Source organism: Microplitis demolitor, chromosome 6 (assembly GCF_026212275.2).
Source record: "Microplitis demolitor isolate Queensland-Clemson2020A chromosome 6, iyMicDemo2.1a, whole genome shotgun sequence".
In the NCBI taxonomy this organism is placed as follows: Eukaryota; Metazoa; Arthropoda; class Insecta; order Hymenoptera; family Braconidae; genus Microplitis; species Microplitis demolitor.
The window spans coordinates 3,289,292-3,303,863 of NC_068550.1; the positions used below are offsets into that span (position 1 = coordinate 3,289,292).

General features: G+C 37.0%; 1 protein-coding gene across 2 annotated transcripts in view; it reads right to left on the reverse strand.

Annotated features, from left to right (window-relative positions):
- LOC103577378 (titin) overlaps positions 1 to 14,572 on the reverse strand; it is a 118,145-nt gene that overhangs the window by 58,258 nt on the left and 45,315 nt on the right. For both annotated transcript variants that reach the window (XM_053739882.1, XM_053739881.1), the window contains exons 63-71: positions 8,487 to 14,562; positions 8,239 to 8,410; positions 7,963 to 8,149; positions 6,465 to 6,807; positions 5,658 to 6,381; positions 5,240 to 5,584; positions 4,983 to 5,139; positions 4,736 to 4,902; positions 3,960 to 4,089 (exon numbers count right to left, since the gene is read on the reverse strand). In XM_053739882.1, the coding sequence (XP_053595857.1) occupies positions 3,960 to 4,089; positions 4,736 to 4,902; positions 4,983 to 5,139; positions 5,240 to 5,584; positions 5,658 to 6,381; positions 6,465 to 6,807; positions 7,963 to 8,149; positions 8,239 to 8,410; positions 8,487 to 14,562 (8,301 nt within the window). The remainder of the gene's footprint in view (positions 1 to 3,959; positions 4,090 to 4,735; positions 4,903 to 4,982; positions 5,140 to 5,239; positions 5,585 to 5,657; positions 6,382 to 6,464; positions 6,808 to 7,962; positions 8,150 to 8,238; positions 8,411 to 8,486; positions 14,563 to 14,572) is intronic.

The window sequence follows — 14,572 nt, forward strand, 5'->3', positions numbered from 1 at the left end:
GTCTACATTAATCTGAGTAAGAAAAAAAAAATACAAGATTTGAATCACTTCAGATTTGTATTTTTTCCCAGAGATCGATAAAAAAAAAGTTTTATTGAGAAAAATTAATAAGTGGGTCGTTAAGAGTGTAATTTATAAAATAAATTAATATCAAGTGTTAATTAAACTAATAAATTCTGAATGATATTAATAATAATTAGCAGAAGAATAATTAAATCAAACGATTTAATTACAATTTGATGAATATTTATTGAAATAATTTTTTTAATAGTGAAAGGATTATGAGCTTATTAATCCTCAATAAATTATTTATATAAATTTGTTTCCGTATTGGCTGAGTTTATGCATAAAAAAAAATTTGTAAACGAGAATAAACATGAGCAGTATAATAAAAATAAAAGAATAAAAATTTTGTAAATAAACGATTCGTTACAGTTAGATAATTGTTTTCATTCGCGATAAACATCTGGAAAGCAAGTGTTGTTTCGCATTTTTTATTTCTTCCATCAAGGAAAAAAAAACAATAATTTAAAAAACGAAGAAGAGAAAGAGTATAACTGAAGAAGAAGAAGAAGAAGAAGAAGAAGAAGAAGAAAAAGAAAAAGAAGAAGAAGCAATTAGACTCGGTGGGAGTGTCTGATGCATATCATCATCTTCCCTTACTCTACGAGATTAAAACCTGTGGAGGGGCATACGTTCCTACTTCTTCAGCTTCTAGATCCTACTACATCAGCCTTAACGGCAACGCGTCGCAGTTATCCACTGGAAGTCATCAGAATTGCTGTCTTTTCGTTATAAATTCATTTTATTTATTTTTTTTCTTTTAAATTTTTAAATTTTTTGATAAAATTTTTTTTTTATCTTTACTCATACGTTTCATATAAAAAGTGATAAAAAATTTTAAACACTTGACAGTGGATTAAGTGAGTGAAAGACAATAAAATAAAGTGACGTGTGTTTGACAGTTGAACAAGTGGAATTCGTAAAAAAAGTTCAAGTATTTCTTGGCCGTCTTCAGTCAGATCTGGACAAAATTTTTAAACTCACAGTCTGACTGAAGTACGGCCAGTTTTGAACTGGATACATATTTGATTAATTTTAAAAAAATAACTGTGAAGGTGGTCCAAGTTGTTTGTTTATTTTTTTCAAAATAAAGAAGTTGCTGTCGTGATTTTTCAACAACACTAAATTTAATAATTGATGTTTATGTAATTTATATTAAAAATAATTTTAATATTTATTATTAAATTAGATCTAAGTACTCTAATTAAAATTAATGTATAAATACTTAGGTATAATAATATTTACTAAAATTAAATAATATAATTTGAATAATTTATTAATTATTAAAATAATAATGTACATTTATTGTTAAATAAATAAATTTTAATACTTTTCATAAATCAATTCCTGAAGAATTAACAATCATCATTTGTTGTTAAAATTAATTAATATCATGAACTAACTAAAATAAATTTAAAAGTAATCCCTCATAAATTAATGTAATCTCTCCAGGCTTTCAATCTTTAGCTCATATGATAAAGCTCTCACGTCTGTAGTCTTGAGAGTCTTGAGGAAGAATTGACCGCAGCCGAGAATATCATCATCTATTCCCTCCAGAGACACAGATAAAGAGAAAGAGTGAGAGAGTACGCTGACATGTGTGTCTACTTATTTCTGGACTACTGAATCACCGAAACCCAGCCGGGGCTTTTCCGAAATAGGTTCGCGAGCTTCTCTCCTTTACTCTCTTCATCCACCTCCGCCCCGTCTCACACCTTCTTCACCTTCTCTCCACAAACTTTTCATCAGTGTCTTCAATCACGTCCAATTATACTACGTCTGCACTTTAATACGCCAGTGTAATCGGTAGTAATCCAATTAATGCTGCTGTCCTCGCTTCAGATGATTCAGCCAGGTTGTTTTTACTTCGCAGACTCATCGGACACGATTTAAACATACGATTCCTACGTCACGATCTCAATCGTCTTCAGGTGGTCGCTGCCAAGGTCATCGATGTCTTTCGAAAAACGACTCCCAGGGGTAGCATAATTATTTTGTAACAGAGTTATTAATAAGAATTTTAAATAAATACAAGAGAGAAAGAGTGGGAAGAAATACAAGTTGTTTATCAACCTTGACAGAATATAAACATCAATTCTTTTTTTTCTTTAGATAAAAAAAATTTTTATTCAAGATTTAACAGCGCGATTTATAACGGCGGGTCAGGTACAATACGAAATAAACACGCTCTGGTGTTAGGGGAATCAGAGAGCGTGAAGACATGTGCCCATTGTGCGTAAATATTCTGCTGCTTTAACTGCTGCATCCAGCCAAGACGTAAACTTTTCTCGTATTCATTATGAGTTATTATTGTTCTCCTTTTATTTTTTTTCCAATTAAAAAAAAGTATAAAGAAGTAAATAATTACAACAGGAGGTTTTTATGAAACATCTGAGGGCTCTTGAGGTGCTTGCCGTCTTGAGCGCAGCCAAATATAGATGGGTAATGTAATACACGTCACGCGGGCAGAAATAGCATAAGATGAGAAGCTAAGCCTAGCTACAAGTGCACACGGCACGTACACTACAAGCCGGGTGCTTCAGTTTACGGTGCACGATATAATACGTCTGAATTACGAGATACTTCGTGGAAATTTTTTTTTACTGCATTATTTACAAAAGAAGATGATAAAAGAAGAAATATTAAGTTCAGAATATAAAGTTGTCTTTGGAGTTTAGAGAAGATAAATTTAATAATGACTGGAGGTTTTTTTTATTTTTGTAAATTCTTTACCTTAACTCTTTCTCTCTTATTTATATTCATTTAATTATTGTTGTTGTTGTTGGTGTTGTTATTGTGGAACATAATATCTTGGAGAGACGCCAACATGTTGACAATGTAACGATGCAGTAGTAAATGAGTTTTGCGGTTTAACAATTCGTTGAGACACGAGTTATGAACAAACTTTAATTTATAAATATATAATCTATATATTTATATCTATGTCTATGTCTATATCTATATCTATGTATGTACATATAAATTTGTTTATGTTTTATTATTGCACAAAGCATATTTTTATTTGGATAATTCCATTGTGTACAGAAATAAATATTTGTATGTATTAATTAGTTTATTAATTATTAAAACTCATTATTACTAAATATATAAACCCGATTTTTTATTTTTTATTTATATGAATCTTAATAATAGATTCATGTTAAATTTTTTTTATAATAAATAATTAATAATTAAAATATCATTCAAATTTATATGACTAAAAATATATATGTTGTTAAATGACTTAAAACTTTTGTTTTTCTTACTGTAATTAATGTGTTTTCTTCTCAAGCTTCACATATATTTAACTTTTTATAGTTATCCAACATTTCGTAATATTTTTTTTTCTCAACAAGTTAAAAAACGAGAAATAAAATTTAAATTGATCTTGAGTATTTACGTCTCGCTATTTTTATAAATAATCTTATTTCTTCAAATTTTAACTAGTTGACAAAAAAGTGAACAGTCATATTTTTTTAAAATATATCGGAGCACAACATTCATTTTCAATTTATTAAACTTGGACCACCTTCTTGTTTTCTTTTCCTGCTAGTTTTTTTTTTTTTTTTTATTTTGAGTTAGTTGTTAATAAATAATTTAGAAAAAAAAAACTATCAACTGCCCGACGCGTCTTTAATTTATTGTCAAACGACTAGTATAATTTTTAAAACTGTAAGTGATTTAAATAGATAATTTTAAATGTAATTAAGCAACGATGCCGAAATTTAAGTATTCATTATTTCAGTCTTTCTCTTCCTTTCATAAATTTAATTATTTTTATTATTAATTATCTATATTTTTTCTTTTTTTTTATGTAAAAAAAAGGAGAGAAAGCAATCGTTATCACACCAATAGGGTTAGCTATTAATTTGGATTTGTTTTTTTTTACATCTTACTTTTTACGATGAGCTTAGCTGACGTTTCCACAGTGCCAGCAGAAGTTGTCGCACGACAAGTAAAAACTCCAGAGTCTTCCTCATACGTTGTTGCGATAAGAAGAACTGCGTTATTACCTTCATGAATCATCTGCAATTTAAAAAAATTAAATTAATTGTTATTTAATAAATAAATGAAATTTATTAAATACGAACACTATTTCTTCCAAATTAATCATGGACATAAATTTCCAATTTCAATTTAAGGCCATTTTCAGATAGTGCCCCCACCCTCCACTTTTCAAAAATTTTCCATGATTCAATCATCATAAGCGTATCAAAATTATATTAATGAATCAAAAAATAATTAAAACCTTAATTGACAAAAGAACAATGTCGCTGAGGTATAGATTTTAAAAAAATTATAGTTAACATCAATTGGGAGTTAAACGAAATTTGGAAAATAATTTTTAAGAAAAATTTTCATGTCAATTTTAAAATTCAAATTTCCAAATTTTGTAGGCTGAATTTTATTCAACAAATTTTGTTTAACCCCTAGTTAAAAACAACTTAATTATTTTTTTTTTCAATTCTATATCTCGGCAAAATTACTACTACGTTGTCCTTTCTTCAATTAAAGTTTCAATTTTTTAATAAAATTTGAATACGTTTATGACAATTGATAGTCATTACATATTTTTAAAAAGTGGGAAGGGGGGGGGGGCTGTCTGAAAATACCCATAATTTATATACATCAATAAATTTAATTGTAAATATCAAAATTATTTATTATTTACCTGAAAATCAGGAGATTGAGGAATTAATGCACCTTCACGGTACCATTGGACAGTTGGTTTAAGTTTCGGTGGACTAATTTGAGTTTTAAATTGAGCTGGTTGTCCTTCCATAACAATTTGATCCTTCAAAGGTGTTAATTTTGGCAAAACGTCTGTACTGTCAGGTGCTAAATATTAAAATAATAAATATTAATACTAACTATTTATTGTTTTTATATAAAATAAATTTATTAGTAATTATTTTTACCTAATACTCGAAGATTAGCCGATGTCGTTACTTCACCAACAGGATTCTTAGCGATACATTTGTATACGCCCTCATCCTCTGGAAAAGCTTCAGAAATCCTCAAGGTACAGCGATCCCCTTCTTTATGCATTTGGAAGTATTTTGAAGGTTTGATAATCTTTAAAAAAATAATTGCATGCATTGATTACCATCAATAATCAGATTTTTAAAATTGGGAGAAGTAAATTATATATTAAAAAAAAAATAATTGTTATTACCTTGTCTCCTTTCTTCCATTGTACAGTAGGAATCGGCTTGCCATTGATCTTGCATGCAAACGCCACAGCTGCGCCTTCTTTGATCGTTTGATCTTTGAGTGGCTCAAGAACAGCCGGTGCTTTTTCAACTCCGGGTGTTGATGGCTTCGATGGTTTTAATGATGATGGTGACTCGGCACCGTGAACATTGCACTCAGCTTCGCAACGTGCTTCTCCAGCACTGTTGATTGCTACACATTCATATTTAGCAGTGTCTTCTGGCATCGCTTCCAAAATTAAAAGCGTGTAGGTGTTGTCTTCTTCCAGAGTTTTGTATCTTATGTCTGTTGTAATTTTCTTCCCATTCTGTAATTAAAAAATATAATTTTATTTCAATTAATAAATTACTTTAAAGAAAAGTAAAAAAATTTTATCGTACCTTTAGCCAATAAACGTCAAGAGGTTTAGTACCGCTGACTTTAGCATCAAATCTAGCCAGTTGTCCGGTTGGTACTGATGTACTTTGAATAGTTGTCAGGAAACTAGGCGGGACAATTCCACCTCTTCCAGGCTGACGTCTTCTTTCTTCAACAACTAAGTTAGCACTGCATTTAGCTTTGCCACCACGATTTTCAGCGACTACTGAAAATACTCCCGAGTCTTCCATAAATACTTGACGTACAATCAGCACAGACTTGGTACTAAATGTGTAGATCTGAAGGTCAGATGAATTCTGAATCGGGAAGTCTTCACGGTACCATTTTATTGTTGGCAATGGATCACCATCGAACTCGACTTCAAATCTCGCTTGCTCTTGCTCGAATGCTCGACACGGTTGGATCTTTTTAGTAAACACCGGCGGCACTGCCGGTTTAACTTGACCCTGAACTACGCGCTCCTGAGTTTTAGCTTTGTGTTCAACTTCCGTTGTCTCAGTTGCCGTAATTTTTCTCGTGATTTCCGTATCACCTTTGGTTTCCTTTTGCGTTTGTTTAGATTTCGCTACATGAACTTCACGACCATGAACTGCTGATTCAGTCGGACCTGGTGGATATTTTCCACTTTCTTTTATTCTTTCAGAGTCAATGTCAACTTCGGTAGTAAATCTTTTGACTGGTCTCGGCGGTGGTTGGACTACTGTAGTATCTTGAGTTGTAGTTTGTCTAGAAAATATAGTAAATTAAATTAATTTTTCTTCATCACAGTATTAGTGGACATAAATAACAAATAATTGATCATAACTCACAAACTATCTTGATATTTCTGTGCCATTCCCTTGGCGACTGAGTGGCTGACAACTTTATCACCCGGAATAGCAAACTGATGAGTACTTTCTCTCAATCTCGCTTCTTTGAGCAGTTGTTCTTCTTCAAGATCCATCAGTTTGCTGTAATAACCTTCCTCATTTTTCTTGGTTTTTATAGTTTTCTGCCATTCAGTCTCTGGCTCTTTGTAAACCTTCTGGCCATGATGTTCTGTTGCTATTCCAACCCCTTGAGAAACATTGTGGTGTCTCTCGTCAAATACTCGCTCCAACTCAGTATCCTGACGCTCTGATTGATACTGAGCCAGACCAATATCGTACCAAGCTATTGAATAAAAAATTAGTAAATTAATTTTTCACAACACAATCAAACATCACAGAGGAAACATTAACATGCCCATCAACATTCTCAATATCGACACGATAGAAAACGATCATCAACATATATATTATTTTGAATATATATTGTCATATAAATGCAATAGGTTTTAATACGACACAGTACGTCATTCGCAAACTTTTTTCTTCATTTTAATTACATAAAATTTTTTTTTAAACTTATATTTTTCCATTGATGCATCAAAAGGTAAACGATAACAGGAAATGATTATCACATTGATAATAAATAATTAGTAAATTTGTTAATAAACAATTGATGAAATGACATTAATATTTAAGCAGATGTAATATTGCTTCTAGCGAATTTAACGAACAGATTTCACAAATAAATAATTTACAACATCAATAAAATGAATGCTAATAATAGCGATTATTTTTTTTACACTAAAGGACAGGAATAAACTAAACAAAAATTTTATTTTTTGATCAGACGATACTTGATACGTTTACCGAACGATTTTGGTTGCACTCATTACCTGGAGCAGTTCATTCCTCGCGGTATGGGTGAAACGAAGTACGCTGTTATGCTCAATTGGCTTATTAATGCCTTTGCAAACCGGAATCTCGATGACCAGAGAAGTAGAAGAAGCTTCGCTGGGAGTAGAAGCTGCGGGGATAACTACTACGGGTTGTTGGATTTTATTGGAACAAGTGTGATGGTAATAAGGATTTGGATGTTCATTTAAATGAGATTGAGATGTTGATAATGATGTAACTGATTTTTCTTGTCGAATGCTATGTATGTGCCGTATTGATAATGTTTTTCGTATTCTATAATTTTTAACTGATTTAAATGATGTTGATGAATGTTGAATCGGTTTCTTTGATTTGTATGCGTATTCATTGAGATGTTCCCATGTAAAATGGCTTCTACGTTCGACCGAGCTTTTATTTCTTGATAAATTCTCCGCATTAAAATATAAACCCGCGTGGTATCGATCAAATTTGATACCTTTTTCTTCTAGTTCTTTAATACGGACCGATGATAATTTATTGCGGGAATTGAAGTTTAAAAATTGCGGAGGATCTACCAAGTTCTCGGTGTTCCAGTGACCTGGTCCCCAAGGACTTAAATACTCACGTCTCGGGGAATTCTTCAAGACACTGCGGTAATCATCGCTACGTTGTTTAACTGTCAAAGTGGTCTCGCATCTAGCTTCTCCCAATGAGCTTCTGGCGATTACCTCAACCTTTCCGTGATCGTACTGACGGGTTTTAGGAATGTCCAAGTGATACATTCCATCATAAGTAAGCTTGTAACGATTGCCCTGAAATTAATTGAGTAAAAATTTATTTTATGATGACTTGAGCAGATAAAATAAAAAAATATTTTTGTAAATTCAAAATAATTATTTACATTGACAACGGTGTGATTGTTAATCAGCCACATCACCCGTGGTCTAGGGTGACCAGTCACACGACAACAGAATCTTGACCAGTCAGATTCTTCAACTTCTACTGGCTCAGGTTTACTAACAAACACTGGAGCTGTACGAGGTTTGTCTTCTTCAACTTCTTCTTCAGGTGCTCTGTACATAAATTAAATTATCAGTTTCATTTTTTATGAGATGTCTTAAAACATCTGAGTAAGTTCAGTGTACTTACACTTGCCAAGCAGCTTCCATTTCACGGATCATCTCGATACTCTTCATACCCTTAGGAAGTTGAGACTCGTAAACAATTCCAGGTTTACCGGAAGTCTTGATGATAGCTTTGGTTTCATCCATTCCATAGAGATTCGTTGCGCGGCACAAGTATTCTCCACTGTCTTCTGGATAAACCCAACCGAAGTTCATAGCAACGTAACCGAAATCATAAATTGGCTGGAATCTATTTTTATGATGCAGTGGTTTGCCATTGAAGAACCACTCGACTTTCATATTAGGATCACCTACCGGTGCTAATTGACACTCGAATTTTGCGCTGTTCATCTCTACGAGTTCAGTTTGATTCTGAATCTGGGTGACGAATCGCGGAGGCTGACGTTTCTCGGCATCATAGAGGTCATCTTCTGTTAAATGAACTTCCGAAGTGTATTTCTTGATAGTTGCTTCCATCTGCATCAATGTTTCAGATCTCTTCATACCCCTGGGCACTTGGTTTTGAAGAATAATGCTGGGTAAAGTTTTGCAAGAGACTGAAGCACGTGTTGAATCTTCTCCATAATTGTTGATAGCACGACAAACGTACTCGCCAGAGTCTTCGGGATAGACATAAAGAATTTCCATGGATACGAATCCCATGTCGTAGACAGCGCGGTATCTATGACCAGCTGGTATCAATTTACCGTTTCTCCACCACTCGATGCGCAGAGTCGGATCTTCCTTTGGCTCAACGCGGCATTCAAATCTAACGGGCTCAGATTCTTCGACAGTTGCTGACTGAATCTGAGTAATGAACTTTGGTGGAACACGCGGTAGTTCTTCAACGGGTGGTGGTTCACTGACAGGTCCACGTTCCAGTTCTTTCAATTTTTCTCCACTCATTCCAGAAGGAAGTTGTGAGTCAAAGTCAACAGTTTTCTTGGACTTGCAAGTGATGGTTGCTTTGGTTGTTGTTGATCCCCATTTGTTGGTAGCACGGCAAACATATTCACCGCTGTCTCTCGCATAAGTGTAAGACATATCCAAAGATATGAATCCGAAATCGTTGATCATATGAACACGAGAACCAGTTGCAAATGGTCGGCCATTATGGAACCAGTCAATACGCATCGTTGGATCTCCCACAGGTTCTACACGGCAGTCAAAGTGAGTTGATTCAGACTCTTCAACTTCGATATCTTTTAACTCGACAGTAAATCTCGGAGGATTGGGTTTCTCTTCTTCAGCAAGGATTTCGTCCTTCTTGTACAAAGCTTCCTCAAGTTTCTGAATGCTCTCTGTTCCAGTTTTAAAGTTAGTAGGTAATTGTGGCTCTAAAATAATACCTTGACGACCGCGTACTTGGAATTTACATGACACGGTAGCTTCTCCATGACGGTTGGTAGCTTTGCATGTGTACAAACCTGAATCTCGTTGATAACAATTGGCTATTTCAAGAATAACAAATCCAAAGTCATGAATAGTCTTGATACGCGAACCTGCATTAAGTGCTTTCCCATTGTGGAACCACTCGACTCGCATACTGGAGTCATTTACCGGCAGAAGACGGCACTCGAAGTGAGCAAGAGAATTCTCGCTCAGTGTCAAGTCTGATGGAGTTGTAATAAATTCAGGAGGACGTCCGGTATCATCATCGGGAATTACTTGACCTGGTTCACCTCCAAGACCTTCTAGTTCAGCAATCTTATCGATGGTACTTTCCATGCCCTTGGGTAGTTGGGATTCCAAGATGATGCTTCGTTTTCCAGTGCACTTCATTGTGCAACTGGTCACTGCCTCTCCGTAATCATTGGTAGCACGGCAGCTGTATTCTCCAGAGTCTTCAGGATAAATAGGCGAAATTTCCAAGATGACAAAGCCAAAGTCGCAGAACGTACGGAAACGTGAACCAGTTTTAAGTGGTTTTCCGTTCCAGAACCACTCGACTTTCAGTCTAGGATCATCTGTCGGCGTTAAACGTGCTTCGAAGTGAGCACTCTCGCCTTCGCGAAGTCCATCGATGTTACTAAGAGGAACAGTAAATACTGGAGCTTTGCCACGTTCTTCAGTGATCTTTTCATCCTTCGTTTTAATCATCGAGTCTTCGAGAGTTTGAATTTTCTCAAGACCTTTCTCCATGCCCTTTGGTAACTGAGACTCTAAAATAAGACTAGCTTTGGACATGCACTTGAGAGTGGCTTTTGTTGAGTCCTCTCCGTATTTGTTGACAGCTCGGCATTCATAGACACCAGAGTTTTCTTCATAGCAGTAAAGAATGTCCAAGATTACAATACCAAAGTCATGGAAAGTTCTGTAACGATGACCATGAGGAAGTTTCTTGCCGTTGTAGTACCACTCAACCTTGAGGTCTGGATCAGTGACCGGAGTAAGTCGTGCTTCGAAGTGAGCTGATTGTCCTTCGACGAGTTTAGTGATGTCTGTAATTTGAGTGATGAATTTCGGTGGCTCTGCTACTGGAGTTGATGGAGCAGCTGGCTGGTCACCTCCGTAAGCTTCAAGCTCACGGATTCTCGCCAATGAGTCGGGTTGAAGAGAGTCAAGATAAACTCCGCTCTTTCCGAAACACTTGATGGTTGCTTTGGTAAAATCTTCACCGAACTTGTTACTAGCTCTGCATACATACTCTCCGCTGTCATGAGACATCACTCCAGCTATGTCCATCACGACAAATCCAAAGTCCGAAACCATCTTGAAACGTGATGAGTGTCTCAATGGCTGTCCATTGTGGAACCACTCGACCTTCATGTTAGGATCACCTACAGGAATCAGGGTACATTCAAAGTGTACTGACTGGCCATCTTTCAAGCCCTCCAACGACTGAATGTGAGTTGTAAACTTGGGTTTCTGTCCTTTGGACTTGTCAACGCATTCTAGATTCACAGAAATCTCAGCTTGTCCCCATTTGTTCGTTGCTCTGCAGGAATAAGTTCCAGAGTCTTCGATCTTTGTACCAAGAACTTCGAGAACGACCATACCAAAGGCATAGACGGTTCTAATTCTATGGCTTGCTTCTAGAGCTTTTCCGTTGTAGAACCACTCGACTACCATTGTCTGGTCACCTGTTGGTGTCAGTGAAGCTTCGAAATGAGCAATCTCTCCTTCAGATAAATTGGTCAAGGTCTCAAACTGTGATGTAAATACTGGAGGATGACCTTCTTCAGCTTCTGCTGGTTTTCCATCGGGTCTCTTCAAAGACTCTTCAAGATCTTGGATTGCTTCTAATCCTTCTTTTCCTTTAGGATGCTGAGACCGCTCAATGATATTTTCCTTGGTCGAGCAGTAAATGGTTGTTGCTGTGAAAGCTTCTCCAGCTTTGTTGTAAGCTTTGCAACTGTAAATTCCCGAGTCTCGATCATAGACATCAGTGAGATCTAAAGTAACGAAACCAAAGTCGCTGGTCATCTTGAACCGAGAACCGTGCTCCAAAGCTTTGCCATTGAAGTACCACTCAATTTTCAAATTAGGATCGTCTTTAGGCTCAACTTGGCCTTCTAGATGAAGAGGTTCAGCCTCTCCGAGTTTAAACTCGGGCTGAAGAGGTACCGTCCAAATCGGTTTGGGATATTGCGGCTCAGGAGCATCGTCAGGTCTCTTGGACTTTGATTGGAAGGCTTCGTCAACTTCTTGGACTTTTTCAAGACCAGCTGGTCCCTGAGGATGTTGAGTTTGAAGGTAAATATTCTGTTTGCTCGTGCATTTTAATGTTCCACTTGTCTGAGCTGATCCTTTAGAGTTCGTAGCTTTGACCGTAATCATTCCAGAGTCTTCTTCGTAAGCGTGGACTAAGTCCATGGCGACGTAGCCAAAGTCATAGATAGTCTTGTATCTGGCACCAGTCGGCAATGCTTTGCCATTTAAGAACCACTCGATCTTCATTGTTGGGTCTTTGGAAGGCTCGACATTGCACTCAAAGTGAACGTTGTCTCCTTCAGTACACTCTACGTTGTTCAAGTGAGTGATGAACACTGGCTCTTCGTACGTAGGCTCTGGACGTTCTGGAGTCGGAGCCATTGGTTGTTCGAGCGCATCAATCTTCGAAAGAGCGTCAGGATGAAGAGTATCTCCTAAAAGCCAGTGGCGGTCGTCGATCTTCAAGCTGCAAGTGGATACAGCTTCACCAAGAAGGTTTGTGGCTCTGCAAGTGTACAGAGCAGAGTCATCAGCTCTGAGACCGTTGATTGAAAGAGTTACGAGACCAAAGTCAAAGGTGCTGCGTAGTCTAGTACCAGTTTGAAGTGGTACTCCATTCTTGAACCACTCGGTGCGTAAGTTTGGATCAGCTCGAGGTTCAACTTGAGCTTCTAAGTAAACATGCTGACCTTCTTGAAGCTTGTCATAGCTCTTCAAGTGTGTAGTAAATACTGGTGCTTGTTGAGGTGTAGTATCTACAAACATCTCTGGTACTTTATTCATTTCAGCTTCTTTCAATTGGATTTTCTGCCAAGCATCAGGTTGAATGGCATCCTTTTCAATAGCTGAGCGTGCTTTAACCTTCAGTGAAATTGATGACACAGCTTCACCAGCGTTGTTGATAGCTTTGCATGAATACACACCCGAGTCTTCGGAAATAACTTTCAAAATGTCTAGGGTAACAAAACCAAAATCGTGGCTGACGTGATAGCGAGAACCCATTTTAAGTTCTACGCCATTCATGTACCACTCGAATCTTAAGCTCGGATCGCCGACTGGTACAACTCGGCATTCGTAGCGAGCGACTTGGCCTTCCCAGAGTTCGTTGGGTCCTGTAAGAAGTTGTGTAAATATCGGTTTGTCGAAGACTTTGTCTGGTTCATCAGCACGTCCAGGTTTATCGGCCTCCAACTGGGCAATCCGTTTTTGAGCTTCAGGATGTTGGCTTTCCAATTGGATACTTGCTTTAGTTTTTATTTTCATTGATGCAGTGGTGACAGCTTCTCCAAGTGGGTTAGAAGCTCGGCACATGTACACGCCGTCATCTTCATCGCGAACATGTTTTATGTCCAATGATACGTATCCAAAGTCGTGGACTTTAGTAATTCGAGAACTATCTCCAAGTGGTTTTTCATTTCTGAACCATTCTACCTTCAGTGTTGGATCACCAACTGGGATGAGACGACATTCAAAGTGTGCAGTTTCTCCTTCAGGTATAGCGTCGATGTTTTGAAGCGGTTGAGTGAATACTGGACGTTGTCTAGTTACAGGTTCAGATACTTCAGGACGTTTCCATGGTTGAGCAGACTCCAACTCACGGATCTTGTCCAATCCTTCTGGACGTTGTGTATCCATGATAATACTCTCGCGTGGAATGACTTTCAAATTGATGGTAGAAGTACATTGACCAAGAGCGTTGATAGCTTTGACAGAATACTCACCAGCATCTTCTGGTACTCCATGAGTGATGTCCAATGCGACATAACCAAAGTCAAAGGTCACATGGAAACGCGAAGCTGATGGTAATGGCTTGCCATTGTGATAGAATTCAATTCGGAGATTTGCGTCATGCAGAGGCTCTACTTGACACTCAAAGTGTGCTGTCTGTCCTTCATAAATTTCCGTGGTACCGCGTAACTCTGTAACAAATCGCGGTGGGAATACTGGCGGCTCTTCGACTTCAAGTCGAGCTGGATGTCCTTGAGCTTCAAGTTCACGGATCTTTTCCAATCCATCTGGATGCTGAGTGTCAAAGAGAATGCTACGACGTGAGCCAACACGGATTGTACAAGTATTGACAGCTTCTCCAGCGAGATTCGTTGCTTTACACATGTAGGTACCAGAGTCCTCGGAGTAAGCGTAGAGAATGTCCAATGCGACGTAACCAAAGTCATGAGTCGTACGGAAACGATGCCCAGTTCTAACTGCTTTACCATTGACGAACCACTCGATCTTGAGGTTCGGATCGTTGATAGGCTCAACTCTGCATTCAAGATGAGCGTGTTCTGCTTCTTTAAGATGATCCAAGTTGCTCAACGCAGTCAGGAACACCGGCTTCTGATAGACAACTTCTTTCTCAGCAACTTCTTTTACTTCAACTGTCTCCAACTTACGGATCTGTTCTAGACGCTGAGCATCCAGAGTTTCCAGATACAAACCTTGTTTAGCTAAAGAAAA